This window comes from Panthera tigris, chromosome C1, assembly GCF_018350195.1.
Source record: "Panthera tigris isolate Pti1 chromosome C1, P.tigris_Pti1_mat1.1, whole genome shotgun sequence".
Classification (NCBI taxonomy): domain Eukaryota; kingdom Metazoa; phylum Chordata; class Mammalia; order Carnivora; family Felidae; genus Panthera; species Panthera tigris.
In genome coordinates this window covers 11,788,743-11,813,047 of record NC_056667.1, presented here as the reverse complement: position 1 = coordinate 11,813,047, position 24,305 = coordinate 11,788,743, and the positions used below count along the sequence as shown (strand labels likewise).

At 41.3% G+C, this 24,305-nt stretch overlaps 1 protein-coding gene across 1 annotated transcript in view; it reads left to right on the top strand.

Annotated features, from left to right (window-relative positions):
* The window catches only part of FBXO42 (F-box protein 42), a 93,863-nt gene that overhangs the window by 37,156 nt on the left and 32,402 nt on the right, over positions 1–24,305 (top strand). Inside the window, exons 2-3 of the mRNA XM_042994231.1 lie at positions 10,596–10,862; positions 15,386–15,502. Coding sequence (XP_042850165.1) covers positions 10,613–10,862; positions 15,386–15,502 — 367 coding nt within the window. The 5' untranslated portion in view covers positions 10,596–10,612. The remainder of the gene's footprint in view (positions 1–10,595; positions 10,863–15,385; positions 15,503–24,305) is intronic.

Below are 24,305 nucleotides of genomic sequence, written 5' to 3'. Positions count from 1 at the left end.
AGTCCTAGCCATAGCAATCAGACGACAAAAAGAAATAAAGTGTGTCCAAATTGGTTAGGAAGAAGGAAAACTTTTACTTTGCAGATGACATGATACTATAATTATAAAGCTGTAGTAATCAAAACAGTATGGTACTGGTACGAAAATAGACACATAGATTAATAGAATAGAATAAAAAACTCAGAAATAAACCCACAATTATATGGTTAATTGATCTTTGACAAAGGAGGGAAGAGTATTACGATGGGAAAAAAATAGTCTCTTCAAAGATGCTGGGAAAACTGTACAACTACATGCAAAAGAATGAAACTGGACTACTTTCTTACACCATACACAAGAGTAAAGTCAAAATGGATCAAGGATCTAAATGTGAGATCTGAAATCATAAAAATTCTTGGAACAGGCAGCAATTTCTCTGACATCAGCCACAGCAACAGCTTTCTAGATAGATCTCTTTGGGCAAGGGAAACAAAAGCAAAAATAAACTGTAAAAAAGCTTCCGCACAGCAAAGGAAACAGTCATCAAAACTAAAACTCGTCATCAAAACTACAGAATGGGAAAAGATATTTGCAAATGACATATCTGATAAACGGTTAGTATCCAAAATATATAAAGAACTGATACAACTCAACACCTCAAAACCAAATAACCCAATTAAAAAATGGGCAAAAGACACGAACAGACATGTCTCCAAAGAAGACATACAAACGGCCAACAGACTCATGAAAAGATGTTAAACATCATTCGCCATCAGGGAAATACAAATCAAAACTACAATGAGATATCACCTCACACCTGTGAGATTGGTTAACGCAAAAACACAAGAAACAACAAGTGTTAGGATGGCTATGAAGAAAAAGGAACTTTCTTGCACTTTTGGTGGGAATGCAAACCAATGCAAGCACTGTGGAAAACGGTATGGAGTTGCCTCAAAAAATTAAAAACAGAACTATCATGTGATCCAGTAATTTCACTACTGGGTATTTCCCCATAAAATACAAGAACACTAATTCAAAGGGATACACACACTGTGTGTTTATTGAAGCATTGTTTTTTTTTTTTTTAATTTAATGTTTATTTATTTGAGAGACAGTATGCACGCATGAGCAGGGAAGGGGCAGAGAGAGAGGGAGACAGAGGATCCGAAGCAAGCTCTGTGCTGACAGCAGAGAGCCTGACCGCGAGATCATGGCCTGAGCTGAAGTTGGACACTTAACCGACTGAGCCACTCAGGCGCCAGTTTATGGAAGCAGCCCATGTGTCTGTCAGTAGATGAATGGATAAAGAACCAACACACGCATGCACGCGCGCACACACACACACACACACACACACACACACACACAGGAATGTTATTCAGCCATTTAAAAAGAATGAAATCTTGCCATTTGAAACAACATGGGTGGAGCTAGAGAGTATAATGCTAAGTGAAATAACCCAGAGGAAGACAAATACCGTGTGATTTCACTAAAGTGCAACTTAAGAAATAAAACAAATGAGTGAAGGAAAAGAGAGACAAACCAAGAAACAGACTCTTAACCTATAAAGAACAAACAGATGGTTACCACAGGGGAGGTGGGGTGGGGGTGAAATAGGAGATGGGGATTAAGGTGTACGCTTAGCCATGATGAACACTGAGTAATGTATAGAATTGTTGAATCACTATACTGTACATCTGAAACTAATAGAACAGTGTGGGTTAATTATAATGGAATTAAAATAAGAAAATAAGGGCACCTGGTTGGCTCAGTCAGTTGAGCGTCTGACTTTGGCTCAGGTCATGATCTCTCAGTTCGTGGGTTCGAGCCCTGCGTCAGGCTCTGTGCTGACAGCTCAGAGCCTGGAGCCTGCTTCAGATTCTGTGTGTGTCTTTCTCTCTGCCCCACCTCCGTCACCCCCCCCCCCCCGCCCCGCTCTTTCTCTCTCTCTCAAAAAAAAAAAAAAACATTAAAAAAATTTTTTTAACAAAATTTTAAAATTCAGATTATATAACATTTTAATTGTAGGATTTTTTTTCCCCACAAAGCAAAGTGTTAAAGTTTCCCCCACAAACCACAATAGTGGTTCCCCAAAATAGTCATCCACACTTATTATCTTGAGGGTGTGTGCATAAGTGTGTATATGTGTGTATGGTTTCCTTTCTTGGAAGGGAAACCTTTGATTCAAACACTGTGATCTTCCACCTTGTTCAGGTTTTTAAATGTCCTTTTGTGAAACTATATTAGATGGCAGGATTTGTGTATACGGTGTTTCTTTCCCCCTTGTCCTTATTTGGGAAAATAAAAATTTGTTGACCCTGTATCAGTCCAAAAAAAATTGCTGATCTATGAAATTCAGAAGTCTGGGAACCACTGTGAAAGAATCTTTCCACAAAAGGCTAAGAGAACCCTGGCATGCAGTGGTTTTTGTGCAGTCCTCTCTTGTCAGAGGGAAGGTGCCTGATACTGTATGTTTTTAATTTAAGAGTAAAAATTCCCACTTATTCATGCCCTTTTTTTACTCTCTGCTCTCTGGTTTTGTTAGTCTTTAGCCATCTGAACTCTGATTTCATTGCTTTTTATCTTTTTGATATGGTTTGTTTCTTTCGTGAGAATATGTAGGAATTAACATTTAGGTTTTGTTTTTGACTCAAGAGTCAATTCATAAAGTTGCATTTGTTCATTCAGCAGCCTTTTGTTGAGGGCTTGCCTGTGTGGATGCAGAAAACAATTTTCTGTCCTGCCCTAAGGGGAGAGTAGGAGGCAGGCAGACAACTGCAGTGTAGTAATTTCTAGTACTGCAGGCACGTATGCAGTATTGTGGGAGCCATAGCATGTAGAGAGAGGTCTGTATGTTCTGAGCATTTCCCATAGCCTGATACAGTCAACTTTGAGTTAATACAGTTTACTACTGTTACAGTACGGTTATTTGCTCCTTTTGCATTTTTCTTATTTTTTTAATTTTTATTTATTTTGAGAAAAAGAGAGAGGCAGAGGAGAGGGAGAGAGAGAATCCCAAGCTGACTCCATGCTGTCGGTGCAGACCCCAACCCAGGGTTTGGTCCCACAAACTGCGAGATCATGACCTGAGCCGAGATCAGGAGTTGGACTCCCAACTGACTGAGCCACCCAGATGCCCCCATTTTTCTTAATGTCTTAAATATTTTTGAGAGGGAAAGAATTTCCCAACCCAAAATAAGGCACCTTTTAAAAAAATGTTTATTTATTTATTTTGAGAGAGAGAGGGAGAGAATGCGAGTGGGGGAGGGGCAGAGCAAGAGGGAGACAGAATCCCAAGCAGGCCCCGACTGTCCGTGCAGACAGACCCTGACTTGGGGCTTGATCCATGAGCTGTGAGATCATGACCTGAGCCAAAATCAAGAGTCAGACGCTTAACCGACCGAGCCACCCAGGACGCCCCAGAATAAGGCACCCTTTTAATGTACCTTTTTTTCTCCTCTAACTCCTCTCTGATTTATACTGTACTTCAAATGAAAACCTGTTGTTTAAAATTGTTATATGTTAAATTATTACAATCCAAATTGTTCTATACTTTGTAAATTACTACTGTCTTCTCTTAAAATCTAAAGATTAAAAAAAATCTAATAATTCAAGCTCTCACACAATACAAATTTGCATGTTAAAGTTCTGTTATACTCTTTCTACCAAATGAAACATTTTGCTGAACCTAGAATATATGGTTCCTCCATATGGAATTTTCAGAACCTAGAGTATTTCCATTCATGATATGAAACCAGCACATTTTTCTTGACCATTTATACTTAGTAATAACAAATCCTTTAGCTTCTACATATGAATATGGAGAACTCCCTGAGAACTGGTCCATTTCTGTCATAAAGTGCTTTCATTTAATATCAGCCATTGTGAAGAATAGAAGTATACTAAGTAGGTAGTTTGGCAAAATACTTTATTTTTCTATTTCATTGAAGAGAGTCTTAATTAGATAACACATTGATGAGTTAGCCACTTAAAAAAATTACTGCACCTGATATCTCTTTTAGGTTTGGAGTGCTTTACGGAAACAGCTCTCTGAATTTGCTTGTCAAAATAGCTCACAGTTTGCTAATAGCAACAGTCGTTATGCCGAATTGTTCTATTTCTAGACTTTGTCACAACATTGACTGTCAGGAACTAAGGAGTTTCCAGATTATGAGCTTCTGTTAATGTGGATAAAATAGTAAGTAGTGTGTACAAGTGGTAAAACACCCATCAAATAAGAGATAGTTTTTACCTTTGTCCTAAAGGTAGTTGTGGAAAATAGCAAAGCATATCATTTCAAGAGAGAGTAATTTGAAGATCTTTATCCCTCCACCTTCCCCCATTTCATTCTCTGAAATCCTGCGTATTCTTCAAAGTTGAAATGCTTACCTTTGTGTAATTTCCTGCTCAGACTAGTTGGAAGCCATCTCCTCCTTACCTGAACTGCTAAAGCTGCTTGTTTCATACCACAGGTCTGTCCTGTGTTGCTGTTCTTTATTTAGGTGCCTTTAGTTCTTACCATGTTAATCCCCTTGAGAGGAAAGACTGGCATCTCTCTCTCTCTCTCTCTCTCTCTTTTTTTTTTTTAATTCTCATGGGATGTAAGCACAGTATTTTCTTCTTTTATTTTTTAAGTTTATTTATTTTGTGAGAGAGGGAGAGAGTGCTTGTACAGAGGTGGGGGGTAGAGAAAGGGAGGGAGAGATAGCAGGGCTCCATGCTGTCAGCGCTGAGCCGACTGGGGGCTTGAACTCATGAAAATCATGAGATAATGACTTGAGCCGAAATCAAGAGTCAGATGCTTAACCGACTGAACCACCAGGCACCCCACACAGTATTTTCATGTATAGCAAATGTCTCATTGATATTTGTTGAATGCATGAAGGTATAAATTTTTATTTTCCCATTTTCTTTTTTTTTTTTAACTTTATTTTTTTTTGCTTAGTTTTGAGAGAGCAAGCAGGGGAGGGACAGAGAGAGAGGGAGACAGAATCCCAAGCAGGCTCCATGCTGTCAATGCAGAGCCCAATGCGGGTCTCACAAATCGTGAGATCATAATCTAAGCCGAAATCAGAAGTTGGACACTTAACCAACTGAGCCACCCAGGCACCCTCCCCGTTTTCCCATTTTCTATAACTCTTTCATTTGACTTAGTACAATGATAATGTATGTTATTAATAAGAAGGCCTTGTTATCTTAGATTGAATCATTTTGTGGTGTTCTATAAATCTTCACTTAACAGTATTTCATATTTTTAAGAGTAGAATTTAATACCTTTTAGCTCATGTTAGTACTGCTAAGGTGGGTAACTTCATGAGTTCATATCGATATCCAGAAGCCTCAGAAGCCCTCATGTTGAGGGATGACTGGGGTGCTTTTCCATTCAATTCAGCCACATGATTTTCAGTTAAGTCTCAGTGCTTTATTTTACTGTCAGTAAGAGGTTCCCTTATTGAATTTTTGAAAAGCTTTTTGAAATTGTGAAGAATAATCTCGATTGCATTTTAAATGTTTGTTTATTTTTGAGAGAGCGAGAGAGAGAGAGAGCATGCACACGACGGGGAGAGGCAGAGAAGGAGAGAATCTCAAGCAGGCTCCGGTCTGTCCGTGCTGGACTGAGCCACCCAAGGGCCCCAATCTTGATTGCATTTTAAATCTTCAGGTTCCTTTTAGGTAGGTGAAGTGTATTTTGATTTCCATAAAGACATGTTTACTCCAAAAGGATTGTCAGATGTCTAATGTACAGAAACCAAGGCATAGTTAATCAAATATTGTACTAGGATCTGATAATAACTTTTACATGGATAACGAAGTAGTTTTGTTCCCATCCTGAATTTCTGTGAATTGATTTTAACTCTTTCCAAGTTAATCACTTTCCTCCAAGGAGTTCAGAGTAGTTTGTTGATATCTGCTACCTTTATAGAATCTTCATATTGGTAGGGAATTTTCATTACTTACGGGTAAAGAGGTTTTCCCACGTTGTTCTGTGTGACTTACCCTGGATCACACAGCATTATATAGGCAGACTTTCCATCTCAAAATCTTAACCTTAGTTTATACTTCAGAAGGGCAAGGTATTTGGATTTTTTTTTTTTTTTTTTTTTTTTTTTTTGGTAAATAAACTCTACACCCAATGCGGGGCTTGACCCTGCCATCAAGAGTCACATGCTCTACTGCCTGAGCCTGCCAGGTGCCCCAGGGCATTTGGATTTTTGAAAGTGATTTGTATTCGGTTGGATGTGGTCTGGTAGTATACTGTATATAGTATAGTATAGTATAGTATAGTATAGTATAGTATAGTATAGTAGTGATACTACTGGGCCAAATACATGGTTTCTCTAGTACCACCCATCTTGACCTAGCCAAGGGTCATTGGGTCTGGCTCAGGAGTCCGGCAGCAGACTCACAGGCCAGTGTACACCTTAAAAGGCCAAAATTCAAGGGACCAGAGAGAGATGTCCATTCTGACCAATAAAATACCTTGACAGCAGCCCGTAACATGTAAGGGTAGGGTCTGCTACTCCTGGATGTACTGACGATGTAATTTTGATTATAAAATAACAGGAAGTCAGCACAAGGGTGTTGTGAGTCCTTGTGCTAATTTGAATGTCTAGTGCTAGCGAGACAAGATGGCCAGGCAAATGGTCTCTGCCCTCAAGAAGCTCAGATTCCAGTAAACCGACTTCGTTTGATGTTTGTCCCCAAAACTTGGGGAAACTAAGAAGGCTTCACACAAACGTGAAGGGTATGGAAGATTTTTTTTTTAAAGACTTCATGATCTCGGAGTTGGTTTGAGCCCTATGTTGGGTCTAGAGATTACTTAAAAAAAAAAAAAAAAATCTTTAAAAAAAAATAAATAAATAAAGACTCCATGAAAACCGTGGCACCTGGCTGTCTCAGTCTGTAGAGCATGCAAGTCTTGAGCTGAGAGTTGGAAGTTCGAGTCCCACGTTGGGTGTAGAGATTACTTTGAAAATAAAATCTTAAAAAATAATAAATACTTCATGAAAACCACATTCAGTGAGTTAACAACAATTGCATGTGAAATGTTTTATAGGGCTTCTTTTGGCATGAAAAAAACTGTTTCAAAATGCCTCCATATCCTGTGGGAATGTGAGTGATGATTTCATTACCTAATCATGGAAGTGAAAATGAGGGACCGTGCAAATTGGTGCTGGAAGTGTAATCACAAGGAATTACATCTGAGCCCATCCCTGTGTGTTCTCACTGGCATTTGTGCTCGAGGCCAAGTTCGCAAACATGCCCCCAGGAGCATCGGGTTTGGTGCTTTTGTGGACAGTAAAATGGTTGAATGGTGAGAGTTACTTAAAACTGGGCATTACAAAAGTTTGCATCCCTTTATGTAGGCTTACTAAAGGGAGTAAGAAGTTGTTTTATTGAGCCAAACAAATTTATTTTGCTTGGGGGAAACATAGTATTATACAAATAACCTTTTGCAGTCTTCATTGATTCAGTTTGTTCTGAAGCAGACCCTAGACTCACAGTCTGTCAAGTTGTTGAGTAAAGAACAACTATATTTGAGATACTATGTTTAATTCAAATGTGAAAGATGCAGCCAAACTTAAGGAATCTGTTTCTTTGGACTCTTTTCCTTGGTGAATTCCAGAGCTGAGTGGGAGTTAAAAATATGAGAAAGTCAATAAATTAGGGAAGATAGCCAGTGAGAGGTGAGAAATGATAACTTGTAGAGGGGAGAAAAAAGAGGGAATACGGGAAGTAATTTTTTTCCAGTAGTAAAAGGTACCTTTTTTATCCCCCAGAAAAAATTTTTAGTTTTTGTTTTGTATTGTACCCCAAACTGTACTCTTTCGGGTCAGTGTTGGAGCTGGACATGGAAAGGCCTCCTCTTGCAAGTTAAGCATGTGGAAGAACCGCTCACCCAAAGTGGGGAGCAACTAACTGTCTAGGATCCTTTATGTGCTATGGTTACAGTGAACCTACAGTAAACACTCCTTCCCTGCTGCAGGGGAGTGGAAGACATTGCCCCACCTTCCTCTGCTGCTGCCCCAACGGGGGCGGGGGGGATTTCGGCTGCCCCACTATGTGTATAGCTCGCCACCAGTCCTTCACCATCAGCAGGACTCCAGCAGCCGCTCTGCCAGGATACATTGTCTTATCATGAGCTAATTTGATAGATGAGTTTCTTGGAAGCAGTTTCATGACTTGATTCATGTTTTCATTTTCCTTATTGTGATCATCCTTCCAGTTTTTAAGATGTACGCAATTTCCTGTATGATTCATAGGAGTGGCAAGGTGAGGTGGGAAGCTTCCCTTCTTTGCTTTCCTTGTCCCCCTCACCTTTGGGAACATTTCAGATCTTTGTTCGTTTTGTTTTGTTTTGGTTTTTAAAGATTTTATCGGGGGTGCGTGCCTGGGCAGCTCAGTTAGTTGAGTGTGTGTCTATTGATCTTAGCTCAGGTCATAGTCCTGGGTCATGAGATCGAGCCCCACAGCAGGCTCCACGCCTGCTTAAGATTCTCTCTCTCTCTCTCTCTCTCTCTCTCTCTCTCTCTCTCTCTCTCTCCCTCTCCCTCTCCCTCTCCCTCTGCCCCCTCCCCTGCCCTATCTCTCTTTTTAAAAAATTATAATAAAAAAAGGATTTTATTTTTTTAAGTAATCTCTGTAACCAACGTGGGGCTCGAACTCACAACCCTGAGATCAAGTGTAGCATGCCCTGCTGACTGAGCCAGCCAGGTGCCTCTGGAACATTTCAGATCTTTCTCAAAACCCCAAGTGTATTTCAGAATCACTCTTCTCTTCCCATTATTTTTTGTTCTTTACATCAGTGCTAGAGGCAATGCTGGAAATTTCTAAGGTGAATGGCATAGTGAATGGTCTGGGTAGGTATGTGTGGTCAAGGGGAATAGGTGTATTAGAAAATGAGAAAACAAACTCAGATGTCCTTTCAAGAAAAGACTTCCTGCCCATCTGTAAGGAGTGTAACTGAAGAAAGCTGTTAGTCTCTTCTTCAGGGTCAGCCTCAGCTTTGGAGCAGCCCCCCAGCCAGTGGCTGAGCAGAGCAATGACAGATATGCTGCATTCTGGAGCCTTCTAAATGGCCGCCTTGTTCCAGGCATTGTCAAATCTGCATCACACTCTGCTCCCCCCGCCCAGTCCTGCTTCCTTCTTTTTTCTTCTCAGAAGACTTCTCCCCATGAAACATTTTTTCATTCCAAATTTTGTTTTTTTAGCATTTGCTTCCTGGGTAATATAACCTGTGACACACTTCTTACATAAATCACCCTACTCCCTTCATTTTACTGTTTTTTGCCCCAGGCTGTGCATGAAACATCATGGGAATGGTGTGAGTGAGTTGCCTGCCTCTGCGTGTATATTTCAACATGTTGTGCTCTTTCTAGAAAATTTAGGGAATAGAGAAATTAAAACTCAATCATAATGATTTTTTTAAATACCTTCACAAGAGGTAACTTGATAATGGCTTATTTTGATAAACTTGAGAGAAGTGCATTAAACATTAAGTGCTCATCTTGGTGAATTTATCACAAACTGAACATATCTGTATAACATTACCCAATCAGGAAACAACTTCACCAGCACCCCTGCGGCACTCACTTTGAGGAGCATGAATTAATTTTACCTGGTTTTGAATCTGATATAAGCGTGGCCATGTAGTATGCACTCTTCTGTCTTTGGTTCAGTGTTGTGTTTGAGAGAGTTACCTGTGTGGGTGTCTTGCAGAAGTTCCATTGTGTGAATGGACCACAATTTATCTGTAACATTGTTAATGGGCATATATATTATTTCTGGTTTCTTACTCCCTAGATCTGTTTTGATGTTTTCTAATACAAATGTTGCCTAGTATTTGGTATTTTAGCTGGGTAAGCCTATTCTTGGAACGTTTATTATCCTTGTAAGTGAATTGTCTTATGTAAGAAGACTTTGTAAGAAAAACTTTTCTTAATCCACATCCTCAGAATGTTCTTACTCCTCTTTATAGGACCCTCAGTTAGTTTTTCCTCTGAAGTCTGAGGTCTTGAATCATGTTACTGGCCAAGGGAGTTTAGTTGCTGTTCCTTTTGCTGTCTTCCAGTCAGATGCTTGCCTTAGAGGAGCTGTTACGGAACAACTTTCGTGTTTTATGGGTATGCCAGAACACGGCTGTCATTCTGGTTTACAGTGGAGAGAAAAAATATAATCAGAAGCTTTTAGGGGAGCCTGGGTGGCTCAGTTGGTTGAGTGTCTTACTCTTGGTTTCAGCTTAAGTCACGATCCTGGGATCGAGTCCCACATTGGCTCCACACTGACAGTGTGCAGACTGCTTGGGATTCTTTCTCCCTCTCTCTCTGCCCATCCTGCATGCATTCTGTCTCTCTGTCTCTCAAATAAGTAAGCCTCAAAAAAAAAAAAAAATAAATAAAGAAGCCTTTAGGGATTTGTTAGATATTTGGGATGGGCTTGGTGTTTGAGCTCTACCTGTCCAATTAAGGTGGCTCTCAACTAGTGTGGGAAAGTGCTGGAGAACAGATTTCACACCGAGGGTCTAAAAAATATCATGTGCAGCTTGGATGCATGTGCCTGAGTTATTTCAGAGCTTCTGACAGTGTATACTGATGTTTGTTCGTTTCCCACTATAGCTGTTGAGTGGAATGTCATGGCCAGCTCCTCGGACAGTGAAGATGACAGTTTCATGGCCGTGGACCAAGAAGAAACTGTGCTGGAAGGGACAATGGAGCAAGATGAGGAGCCCCACCCAGTACTGGAGGTTGAAGAGACTAGACATAATAGGCCCATGTCTGAGCTGCCAGAAGAGGTTTTGGAGTATATCCTGTCCTTTCTTTCACCATACCAGGAACACAAAACTGCAGCCCTTGTCTGCAAACAGTGGTATCGACTTATCAAAGGTACTGTGCAAAGTGGAAGGCTTATTTATCTATTTGAATTTGCTTTAATGGTTTATTTTTTTTTTATTTTTTTTAAATTTTTTTTTCAACGTTTTTTATTTATTTTTGGGACAGAGAGAGACAGAGCATGAACGGGGGAGGGGCAGAGAGAGAGGGAGACACACAGAATCGGAAACAGGCTCCAGGCTCCGAGCCATCAGCCCAGAGCCCGACGCGGGGCTCGAACTCACAGACCGCGAGATCGTGACCTGGCTGAAGTCGGACGCTTAACCGACTGCGCCACCCAGGCGCCCCTTTAATGGTTTATTTTTAAGGTCCCAGTTTCGTTTTCTCCTTTCTCCCTTAAATTTATTGTGGTTCTAAAATTTAGTGTTAGACAATTAACTGTACATTTTCCTTTTCTCTTAATTCTGGTTAGTTTTATGAACAGCTTGGATTTTGTAGTATTTAATCCAACTTGCAGTTTTAAAATGTGGATTCTTTTTTTGCATATTCTTAGAGTCGGTCTGGTAAATTGTGTCGTTCTTGAACAGACGAAGTAGGGACGGATGTGGGATAACAGTGCAGCTAATGTTAATACACCTCTTCCCATTGTCAGCCACTGTTGTGACTGCTTTACTGTCCTCACAGAAAACTCTGAACAGGTGAAGAAACAAGAGTGTGAGAGGCACAGTTAAGTAACTTACCCAAGGTCACACGGGTATCACGGGGGATCGAAGATCCACATTCAGGCAGTCTGGCTTTAGTGTCCGTGTTCTTTAAGAGGATATCATTTTGTTTCTTAAAGTAGCTAATTGTGGCAAATGTGGGATTGTGCAAGTATTTACTGCTTTATTTTATCTCTAAGTGATAAAGGCTCTATGCATATCTTTTACTTTTTAAAATGTTTTTTTTTTTAATGTTTATTTTCGAGAGAGAGAGACAGAATGTGAGTGAGAAAGGGGCAGAGAGAGAGAGGGAGACACAGCATCTGAAGTAGGCTCCAGGGTCTGAGTTGTCAGCACAGAGCCTGACAAGAGGCTCGAACTCATGGGCCGCAAGATCATGACCTGAGCCGAGGTCGGACGCTTAGCCAACTGAGCCACTCAGGCGTCCCTCTTTCTCTTTTAAAAATGAGTTTCTCCTCTTTTTCTCCCATTTTTCTCTCTCTCTCTTTTTTAACGCTTATTTATTTTTGAGAGAGAGAGAGAGAGAGAGAGAGAGAGAGAGAGAGAGAATCTGAAGCAGGCTCTGTGCTGACAGCAGAGATGCAGGGCTCAAACTCACGAACCATGAGATTATGACCTGAACTGAAGGTAGATGCTTAACCAACTGAGCCACCCAGGCACCCCTTCTTTTGTTTTTTTTTTTCAATGTTTATTTATTTTGAGAGGGAGAGAGAGAGAACACACGAGTGAGCATGAATTGGGGAGGGTCAGAGGGACAAAGAGAATCCCAAGCAGGCTCCTCACTGTCAGTCTCCAGAGCCCTACTCAGGGCTTGATCCCAAGAACCATGACCTGAGCCAAAATCAAGAGCCAGCAGCTTAACAGACTGAGCCACCCACACACCCGTCTTCCATTTTCTAATCAAGTTTTGAACTTTAGCTAAATGTTGTACTTACCAGGGGTGGTGTCTTTTTAATTGAATAGATAGCAGTTATTTTTTTACATTTACAGTTACATTTTAACTGGAAAGGGCCCATTTTTGAATGAAGACCAAGCCAGTTGAATAAACTTTGATCAAGCAGTTTGTTCCTTCCTAGTGGGAACAGGCAGTCAGAAATACAACAGGAAAAAACCTTTAGATCAGAATCAGTCTTAAAATCATTTCCTTTCATCAGGGTGGTTCTCATGGGGCATGGGGTCATTGTCAATTGCTCAGAACCCAACCTAGAAGGCTAAGGACCGGCTGTGTTGAAACTGTTTGCTGGGTCCTGTGCTCATCTGCTTACAACTGGTAATGCTTGCTTTCTCTTTGCAGATTTAATGGACCCTTCAGTAGAGATTGAATGCTTACCCTGTGAAAATAGATGATTTCACCTCTAAAATAGAGGTGGAAGAACCACAGATGAGGGGCTATGATCTAATCAGATTTATGAGTTTATTCTTGGTTTTATATGGCATTCTTACTGTTTTGATATGTATGTATGTGTGTGTCTATATATATATATATATATAACATATGCACATAGATATGTGCATATGTATGTATATATGTATGTATACATATGTATGTATATGCACATACATATATGTATACATACATACATACATACATATACATACATTTATACACACACACACTTTTTTTTTTTTATAATTTTTTTTTTTAACGTTTATTTTATTTTTGAGACAGGGAGAGACAGCATGAACAGGGGAGGGTCAGAGAGAGAGGGAGACACAGAATCCGAAACAGGCTCCAGGCTCTGAGCTGTCAGCACAGAGCCTGACACGGGGCTCGAACTCACGGACTGTGAGATCATGACCTGAGCCGAAGTCGGACGCTCAACCGACTGAGCCACCCAGGCGCCCCCACACTTTTTTATTTTAAAGAGGGAGGAACCCTAACCTAGCACTCACAGTCTTAGATCTTCTGGGAGAAGGAAGTCACTGCCAGGACAGCTTCTTCTTTCCCCCTCTCTATCATTATGTATCTGTCCCTTATTCATTACTGCCTTACCTCAATTCAGCATTTTCAAATCTGTTACTTTCTTCATCAGAGTATAGTTGGCACTGTAGTCACACATTGAAGATGACTATCTTTTTAATATTCCAGTTCTTAACTGTGAGTTCAGCCAAAGGATAGTAATCATCATTGGAAAACATGTTTAAATACTGTGATCCTGCTTAAGGATCCACTAAGGTGACATGAATTAAAAAATGATACATTCTTTCAAAGTGTAACATAAATTATTGTACTCTTCATTCAAAATGTTGCTCTTTGAAATAAGGTAGTCATCTCATGTGTTAAAAACATAGATTGTTCCAGAAACATGAAGCTCTCACCTTTTAAAAAACAAAGACTTTTATTTTTCTTTCTTTCTTAAGAGAGCTCAAGCTAGGAAGGGGCAGAGAGAGGGAGACAAAGGCTCCAAAGATCCTAGCAGGCTCCATGCTGACAGCAGAGAGCCCAAAGCAGGGCTTGAAATCATGAGCCGTGAGATCATGGCCTGAGCCCAAGTCAGACGTTCGCCTGACTGAGCCACCCAGGCGCCCCCATAGACTTTATTTTTTAGAGTGGTTTTAGATTCACAGCAGAATTGAGCAGAAAGGTCAGACATTTCCTGTTTTCCCACATCCACAACCTCCCCTACTGTCAACATACCCCGGTGCATTTGTTGCAGTTGACAGACCTGCATGGACACATCATCATCACCCAAGTCCAGAGTTTACATTGGGGTGCACATTCTGTGGGTTTGAACAAATGTATGATGATATGTGTCCACCATTATAGTACAAGCGCTCACTTTTAATTTTTTTTTTTAACGTTTTTTAAATTTATTTTTGAGACAGAGAGAGACAGAGCATGAACGGGGGAGGGGCAGAGAGAGAGGGAGACACAGAATCGGAAGCAGGCTCCAGGCTCTGAGCCATCAGCCCAGAGTCCGACGCGGGGCTCGAACTCACGGACCGCGAGATCGTGACCTGAGCTGAAGTCGGACGCTTAACCGACTGCGCCACCCAGGCACCCCAAGCGCTCACTTTTTAAAACAGCTTTCCTTAGTTGTAAAATCATCATTTCATAATTCAGTGTAAGCTAATTATTGTCTCCTCGTTTATTAAGATGGAATATGCTTGGTTCCCATGGTCTAACCACAGGCATTTATGAACACCTGTTTTTTATACTCCAGATGCTGTTTTACCGTGCTCTTTCTCCCAAAGCTAAATTACCCCCAGTCCCTTTGCTTTGTTTAAACAATTCCCATTATTGAAATTAATTTAACTTTAATTTTATTTTTTAAGCTTATTTATTTATTTTGAGAGAGTCAGAGAAAAAGTGTGAGTGGGGGAGGGGGGGAGAGAATCCCAAGCAGGCTTTGCGTTGTCAGCATGGAGCCTGACTGGGGCTCTGTCTCACAAACCACAATATCATGACCTGAGCCGAAAGCAAGAGTTGGATGCTTAACTGACTAAGCCACCTAGGCACCCCAGTTATTTACTTATTTTTAAAGTAACCTTTATACCTATCGTGGGGCTCAAACTTACATCTCTGAGATCAAGGGTCGCATGCTCTACTGACTGAGCCAGCCAGGTGCCTCTACCAATTATTTTAATGTGTTGCTTTAAGATATGATGTAAAGGGGAGCAGAGTTATAGTGTGAGCTAATTTTGTAACCTTGACCTTTGTAACACTTAACCACCCTGAGCCTTTGTAAAGTGAAAGGATTGGATCTTCTACTTTTGAAATTCTGTTTCTTACTTTGAATGAAAAATAAGAAACAGGTTTTATAGAAGTTATGTGACAGCTAATAGATGCAGTTTTAATAATTTGGTTGAAAAGTGAAGTATCCAGGCTGAAGCATTTGTTATTTTTGTCTTTAGGTGTAGCCCACCAGTGTTATCATGGTTTCATAAAGGCTGTCCAGGAAGGAAACATTCAGTGGGAGAGTCGGACTTACCCTTATCCTGGAACCCCGATCACTCAACGGTTCTCACACAGTAAGTATTTACTGTGAGAGTAGATGCCATCCTGCCCGTGGTCGTATTTCCAAAAATTCCTCTGGAGGCATGTATTTTGTTTGACTTTTTAATGAAGAGAATGTAAAATGAGGACTTACATTAACTTTAGAATCAGGGAAGAGTGTGAGCCTAAGTACAGCATAGGCACCTTGGTATAATTTTATATTTGAATTTTTCTAGTATCTCTACCCCAAAGAAGTCAAGGTGTTATCTTAGACTTGAACATTGATATCAAGTAAGAGGGTATCAAAGAAGTACAGGAAGGTGTTTCCAAGATCCTGCTTAGGGAGTAGCCAGAGTTTAACACTAAGAGTTAAAATAATTCTTTATTTTAACATAGTATATGTTTAGCCAACACTGAATTTGGCTGGGATCACACAAAGATTTTGAACATGAAGGGTATTAATTTTAAAATGTCAATTTAAATAGTAAAATTATAAATGCTCTGGTAAATAAGACACAATTTAGAGTTTTTATTTTTTATTTTTATTTAAATTTTTTTAATGTTTGTTTATTTTTGAGAGAGAGAGAGAGAGAGAGAGAGAGAGCGCGAGAGAGAGCATGTGAGCAGGGAGCATGAGAGCAGAGAGAGAGGGAGACACAGGATCCGAAGCAGGCTCCAGGCTCTGAGCTGTCAGCACAGAGCCTGAGGTGGGGCTTGAAGTCACGAACCGCGAGATCATGACTTGAGCCGAAGTCAGATGCTTAACCGACTGAGCCACCCAGATGCCCCTAATTTAGAGTTTTTAGATTATTCTAGAATTAACTCTCCATTTGAATTTGATTTTTGTAGACACCATTTTATTCTATTAGTGATTCATACCTTCATCAAAATGAGATTAAGATGTGGTATATCTTAGGCCAGTACAGGTATATTAATAATGGTTCTCCATAAAGAAAGCTCGTGACAGTGGGGTGGGGGTGAGGGAGCTCTAAATACTTTCCCATAATTACAGCTTTAATTATATTACTTCCCAGTTCAGAAACCTTCAGTGCCTGTTGCTTACAAGATAAAAGCTAAACTTAGTCTTATATTCAGAGCCCTCTTTAATTTGACCTGTGTTCAGATTTACCACATCATCTCCCAGCTTTTCCCAAGAGCTCTCCTCTTTCAAGCTGTCACATTGCCATGCTGGGTTCTTCCTCCCTGGAGTGTTTGTATCCACTTAGCTAAAGCCTGCCTTTCCTTGAAGACTCCATTGAAGTTCTGGCTCCTTCGTGAAACCTCTCAACTCTTTAGCTCATAGAAAATATTTTCCTGTTCTGAGCCTATGTTGTTGTCTGAAATACTGATTTTGATACTTTCTGATACTCTTTTTTTTTTTTAATTTTTTAATGTTTATTTTTGAGAGAGACAGAGCACGAGTGGGGGAGGGGCAGAGAGAGGGAGACAGAATCCAAAGCAGGCTCCAGGGTCTGAGCTGTCAGCACAGAGCCTGACATGGGGCTTGAACTCATGAACGGTGAGATCATGACCCGAGCCGAAGTCAGACGCTTAACCGACTGAGCCACCCAGGTGCCCCAACTTTGTGATACTCTTGAATATTACTACTAATTTTGAACTCTTTTGTGTTATTCAGGTTTTAATTTTAATTCCAGTATAGTTAACGTACAGTGTTATATTACTTTCAGGTGTCCAGTGTAGTGATTCAGTACTTCTGTACAATACTCAGTGCTTATCATGATAACTGTGGATATTTGGAACTCTTGAGGGAAGGAGAGTGTATTGGTTATTCATGTTGTTTAAAAAACTTAGCAGCTTAAAACATTTATTATCCCACAGAGTTCCCAAGGGTCAGGAATCTGGGAGTGGTTAGCTAGGAAGTTCTGGCTCAGTGTCTCTGATGAGGTTGCAGCCAGTCTGTCAGGGCTATAGTCACCTGAAGGCTTGACTGGGGCCCAGGCGGTCTGCTTCCAGGTTCACACAAGTAACTGTTCACAGGAGGCATCCGTTCCTTAGGACTTGGACCTCTGGGGGCACTTGGGTGGTTCAGTCGGTTAGGCATCCAACGTTGGCTCTAGTCACGATCTTGCAGTTCATGGGTTTGAGCCCCATGTCGGGCTCTGTGCTGACAGCTCAGAGCCTGGAGCCTGTTTCAGATTCTGTGTCTCCCTCTCTCTCTGTCCCTACCCCGTTCATGCTTGCTCTCTCTTTCTCTCTCTCTCTCTCTCTCTCTCTCATAAATAAACATAAAAAAAAAAAGGACTTGGACCTCTTCGTGGAGCTGCTCATGACTTGGTAGCTGGCTACCCACAGAATGAAAGAATGAATGATTGGGGAGAGAGAGAGAGAGAGAGAGAGGGAGGGAGAGAGAGACACCAAGATAGAAGCTGTAGTGTCTTTTACAACCTAATCTCTGAAATGAATCTCTTTCCTGACCCGTTCTGTTGGTCACACAGATATTGACCAGCAGGGTAAATACCAGGCAGTGAGGACCTTTGGAGGCCATCTTGGAGGCTGGCTGTCCCAAACCCTGTGTTGTATTCTCATTTCCAGAGGAGAATTCAGTACATAATTATAATGTATCATTGTCTTTGAACTGGATCTAAATAGATCAAAGGAGCAGGCCAAATTGTTGCCGTGTTCTCAGTTCTCTCCAGGAGCTGTTTGACTTTTACTATCATAACCCCCCCTAGGGCAGTGGATCTCAAAGTGTGATTCCTAGGCCTCTGGGGAAGAGGGCAATCTGTGAGACCCTTTTGGGGGTCTGTGAAGTCAGAACCGGTTTTCTTTGTTTTAATGCCCCTGCCTTGAGTTTTGCACAGGCTGTAACAGTTTTATTCTGCATTGCTTTTGTACCATTAGTGCAAATGTCAACAGAGTGGAAAAGGCCATTAACAGCAACTACTGAAAAAAACGTAAACAGGGCACCTGAATGGCTCAGTCCATTGAGCGTCTCTTGATTTCAGCTCAGGTTGTGATCTCATAGTTCGTGAGATAGAGCCCCAAATTGGGCTCTACGGTGACAGCATGGAGCCTGCTTGGGTTTCTCTGTCTCTGTGCCTCCCCCGTTCACACTGACTTGCTCTCTCTTTCAAAAAAAAATTTTTTTTTAATGTTTATTTATTTTTGACAGAGAGAGACAGAGCATGAGTGGGGGAGGGGCAGAGAGAGAGGGAGACACGGAATCCGAAGGAGGCTCCAGGCTGTGAGCTGTCAGCATAGAGCCCGACGCGAGGCTGAGGCTGGAACCGTGAGATCATGACCTGAGCCGAAGTCGGACGCTCAACCGACTGAGCCACCCAGGTGCCCCACTTGCTCTCTCTTTCAAATTAAATAAATAAACATTAAAAACAGAAACAGGGGCCACTGTCGGTTAAGCATGTGACTTTGGCTCTGATCATGATCTCATGGTTCGTGGGTCCAAGCTCCACATCCAGCTCTGTGCTGCCAGTTCAGAGCCTGGATCCTGCTTCGGATTCTGTGTCTCCCTCTCTCCCCCCCCAACCCCCCCGACCCCGCACTCTATCTCTTAAAAGATGAATAAATGTTAAAAAGCAAGCAAACAAACAAAAAACAAAGCCCAGGCTACTGTTACTACTACAGGTACTTCCTTCTCTTCCTCTCTCCCTCCTTCCTCCTCCTCCTCCCCCCCCTTTCTCTTCCTCTCCTTCTTACTACAAAAATAGTTTTTGAAAGGGACTTGAATGTTTTCAGGAATCCACACTTTAATACTTAATTCATTTAAGACTATAAATGAATCCTTGTCAAGCATATGTAATGAGGGGCACCTGGGTGGCTTAGTCACTTTAGGTCAAGTCATGATCTCATGGGTTTGTGAGTTTGAGCCCCTGGATCTCGCTCTGTGCTGACAACTCAGAGCCTGGAGCCTGGAGCCTGCTTCAGATTGTGTCTCCTCTCTCTGCCCCTCCCCCACTCATTCTCTGTCTCTGTCTCTCTGTCTCTGTCTCTCTCTCCCTCTCTCTCAAAAATAAATAAACATTAACAAAAAATTTTTTTAAAGGATATGTAATGAAATTACAGGAGAATCCATGTTAGATCCAGTATTTGTTGTTGAGGGAGGGTTAACCTCAGTTACTGACAGATAATTGGAATGAGAGGCAGAGACAGAGTTTCTAAAGACTGTTTTAAGATGGTTTTTTTGAAACAAGTATTTTTAAGAACCCTAAGTGAGGGAAATGGAGTGAGTCTGGATAAAGTAGAAACCAAGCTGGGAAGTATTCAGGGGTGAGTAATTATCACAAGACAGACAATTTAGCTTTCTAATGAGAGAAGAAAAAAATTTTTCAATTAACTAGCTTTTGAAAGAGTATCATTACAAAATAGTGACAGTTATTTGCAGGGGACATAGAGAAGAAAAATAGAGTGAGTAATCTCACAGAAATTCAGAGGTTGGTGCATTTCAATATTTGTTTTTACCTTAAATTTTTTTTCATGTCTTCATTTAAAATCCAAGAAAAGGTGCCATAGATTTTTTTTTTTAAGTTTTTTAATGTTTATCTATTTTTGAGAGAGAGACAGCGAGCAAGCAGAGGAAGGGCAAAGAGAGAGGAGACACAGAAACTGAAACAGGCTCCAGGCTCTGAGTCATCAGCACAGAGCCCGACACAGGGCTCAAACCCACAAACTGCAAGATCATGACCTGAGCCAAAGTCGGACGCTTAACCCACTGAGCCACCCAGGCGCCCCGAAGGTGCCATAGATTTTTTAAAAAGGTGTCTGTGTGTCTCGTTTCCTCTCTCTCAGCTCATCTCTCGCTGTTGCCTTTCTCTCTGCATGCTGGCAGACTGAAGAGAACTGTTACACAGAAATGGGCATTTTTCAGAATAGGTTGAAAACAAGGAATTCCTTCAATGTCTTTCCTTAGCTCCTTCCTCTTCCTACTGCATGTTTCTCCCCAGAGCTCAATTTTATTTCTTTTTTCTTTTTCTTTCTTTCTCTCTCTCTCTTTTTTTTTTTTTTAGAGACAGAGCGCAAGCTAGAGCAAGCAAGTGGGGCGAGGGGCAGGCAGGGGAGGGAAGAGAGACAGAGAGACAGAGAGAGAGAGAGAGAGAGGGAGGGAATCTCAAGCAGGCTCCACGCTCAGTGTGGAGCCTGACACAGAGCTCAATCCCATGACCCTGGGATCATGACCTGAGCTGAAGTCAAGAGGTGGATGCGACTGACTAAGCCACCCAGATACCCCTCAGTTGTATTTCTTATTCCTGATTCACTCTGAGCTGGAGATCTGCATTTCCAATTCTTTGCTCGTATTGCCACAGAGATACACAGATGCTTCATATCTAGTCAGCTAAAAGTGGAATTCAGTAGTTCCTCCCAAGTTTTCCCCTCTCCATAATTTAGTTAATGGCATTATCATTCTCGCAGTTACACAGTGTGAATTCTCGGATTTATCCTCAATTCCTCTTCTTCCTTCAGTGACAAAAGTCAGATCTTGTTGATTCTGTTCGTCTCTGCAATCTCTCTCATATCTTTCCTTCTTTTTCCCATTACTCACATTTATGAATGTGAGTAATGATTACATTACTCATTAGAATGATTACATTCTATCTTTCCTAAATCTTTTCTAAATGATTGCATAAATAAGAAGTTCAGGTTCTCCATCTGAACCTGAACGAGACACTGTTGGCAGCCATCTCTAAAGCTGGGACAGTGCCACCTCCTAGGGCATTTGGAAATGTGTAAGGTCATTGTTCATTTGCTTGACTGGGTAGCACTGTATGCATTTAGTAGGCAGGAATGCTCGGTGTCCTGCAGTGAATGGGCTGCTCCTCCACAAAGAGAATGGACCTGCCTAAAATAACAGGAGTCCCTGTTGGGAACCACTGTAAGTGAAGCATCAGACCAGTCTCGTCACTCCTCTGCTAAAAAACCTCAGTCTTTCCACGCTGATGGAGGAGTTTCCACTCCCCTTGGCTTTCGAGGCCCCAGCTTACTCTTTCAGCCTAATCTCTCCCACATCTTCACACAGCCAGGCTCCACCCACACGAGACTCCTTGTTAGGTCTTACACTTCCCTACTTGATGGCCTTGCTTGGATGCCCTGATTTCCTTCTCCCTTCCCCTCCGGTTCCCCTTTTCGTCCCTGGACTTGTTTGCCCATTGTTAATGGACTAAAATGTTCTATCCTCTAAAACCCATCTCAGAGATAAAGCCAAAAGCCCCCTCTTCACAAGCTCCTGTCGGATTCCCTGCCATGGAGATTAAGATCTTTTTTTCCTCTGCCTATACACCCCTAAAACACTCCTCTTGCCTTTCTTTTTACTGTTTATTACCATCTGTCTGTCGCCATAATTGTCTGTGTTGGAGAGGCTGCATCTGAAAGAAGAATTTTAAACTTGGGAAGTAAGTTCCTTGGCTCTTCTTTTTTTTTTTTTTTTTTTTTTTTTGAAGATTTTTTTTTAATGTTCATTTTATTTTTGAGAGAGAGAGCAACTGCAAGCGGGGGAGGGGCAGAGGGAGGGAGACACAGAATCCGAAGCAGGCTCCAGGCTCTGAGCTGTCAGCACAGAGCCCGACGAGGGACTCAAACCCACGAACCGTGAGATCATGACCTGAGCTGACGTCAGACGCTCAACCAACTGAGCCACCCAGACGCCCCCAAAAATATGTTTTTAACTGCAAAATGATAGAGTGGTGGAGAGATCTCTTCCTCAAATGGTTGTCTGCTTGAGGACAAGCAGGTTCCAGGTGTTAGACATCCATGCACCTTTCACAACACTTGGTCCATAGTTGAAATCGTTGAATTCTGTGAAATTAAGTGTAACAAAGATGTAGCAGTACAGCTTCTTTCCTGTTTAAAAGTCTGGGACAGAGAGGGGAAGGAAAATGAAGCCAGTTTTCCTAACTCTTTGGTGAGTGTGCGCATGACCGATCATGCAAACCTTAACTAACAGAGAATGTCCTTTTCAGATTGATATAGGGATCTGTTGAGTGTCCAGCATCGTGCTTTTTGTATTTCGGTGAAGGCTGCAAATAGGGTCGGGTCATGTCACACCCATGCTAGCTGTGCTCCTGTAGTAGCTGAGCAGGCCCAAACGGGATAACCAGCCTTGCTTGTTCCATAGTTATGTAATTACAGGCCTTATCAAATATGTCCTGGCTTGTAGACGTGAGACACATGACAGCATCGTCTCTCTGAGCATGGGATTCATGCCTCCGGACCTTTCCCTGGAAACAAGTGTGGAACAAAAGAGAATTTAACATCTGAATGCAAAAGTTAGAGTTAAGTAAACATTTCTCAAGTGGCTCTCTAAAACAACTGGAAGACCTTGCACTAGAGAGGAGCATGCTACAGTACAGAGATGTTTAGGATGCCAGAGAACTACTGGTGTGCTGTGTGTTGATATGAATATTGGACTTGTCTTTGAGTAGGGATTATCGGATATTAACTGGAAATGTATGTTTTGCAATAGTTGTTCATGGAGCAATCAGGCCATTTCAGAAAATTTGAAGAAATGTAGTAATTAGAATAAGCATTCTTTTTTTTTTTTTTTAATTTATTTATTTTGAGAGAGACCGTGCAAGTGGTGGGGGGGGGGGGTGGACAGAGCAAGACTGAGAGAGAGAGAATCCCAAGCGGGCTCCGCATTGCCAGCGCAGAGCCCAATGTGGGGCTTGAACCCACAAAACCGTGAGATCGTGACCTGAGCCAAAACCAAGAGTTGGAGGCTTAACCGACTGAGCCACCCAGGAGCCCCTAGAATAAACATTCTTAATGTTACTTAGAGTATTCATACTGTACTATGAACTGTAACTTTCGTATTGCACATTCCACTGGTCTAGATGTTTTGAAAAGAAAACTATGTGGGTGGAGAACGTTGGTAAAAGGGAAATGACTACTTGAGCACTGGTATTTGCTTAAATTCTTAATTTTTTCTAAAAGGCCCATTGAACTTGTTGAGTCTCCCCGCACCCACCCAGACCAACATGTAGATGTCTTAAATAAAAATAGACAATAAACAAAAGCTTAGTAGGATGCTGAAAATATTTGAGGGTATTATTGATGGCTGTTTTCTTATTCCATTATATTGGAGTTCTAAACATAGCTGCCCAAACTGACTCTCTTCCTCTCTAAGCTTCATTGCTGATTAACTGAGAGACATTGAGAATACGGTGTGCGAAACTTGTCATTTTAGTCCTGCTAGCTTTGCATAGTTTGGCCTATGCCTTCCTCTTCCAGAAACCTTTGTTTGTTCCAAGAGAAGCAGGAGAATGCCGATTGCCTTATTTTAGTATAGGATTAAAATACATGTGGCAGGGACCTCATGGGGCCTGGCTGTTGGCTGGGTTTTCAATCCAAATAGAGAAGAAGAATGTTTGCTACCTCTTTGAAAAATAAAGGCACTGTGCTCTTTTGCTGTATGAAGGAAGCAGCTGCCAAGAGTTGATGTTTGAAGAACGGGGAGACATAAATGAGCCCTTGACTCTTAGTTATGAAATCACAGATTTGTCTTATTAAAGATTGTTATAATGGACACACATTAAGGTTTCAGAGGCCATAGGACATTGTTAATTTATTTTCCGTAATATGGGTTATCAAGAAGAAAAGAATGTTCTTTTATGCCTGGTACCAGTTGGTTCAGTTCAGAATTTCAGTCAATTTGTTGGAGTAGCTAATTCAAGAAAGATATGAGAAGACCAAGATATCTGAAGCTCAGCTCCTTTAGTGGAGATTGAAATGTGACTCTAGCAATTATCCTTCTTGTTTGTCTAATATCAGCTAAACTTGATCCTTCATTATTTACAGTTCTTTTTAAAAAATGTTTATTCATTTATTTTTGAGAGAGAGACTGTGCACACACATGTGTGCAAGCAGGGG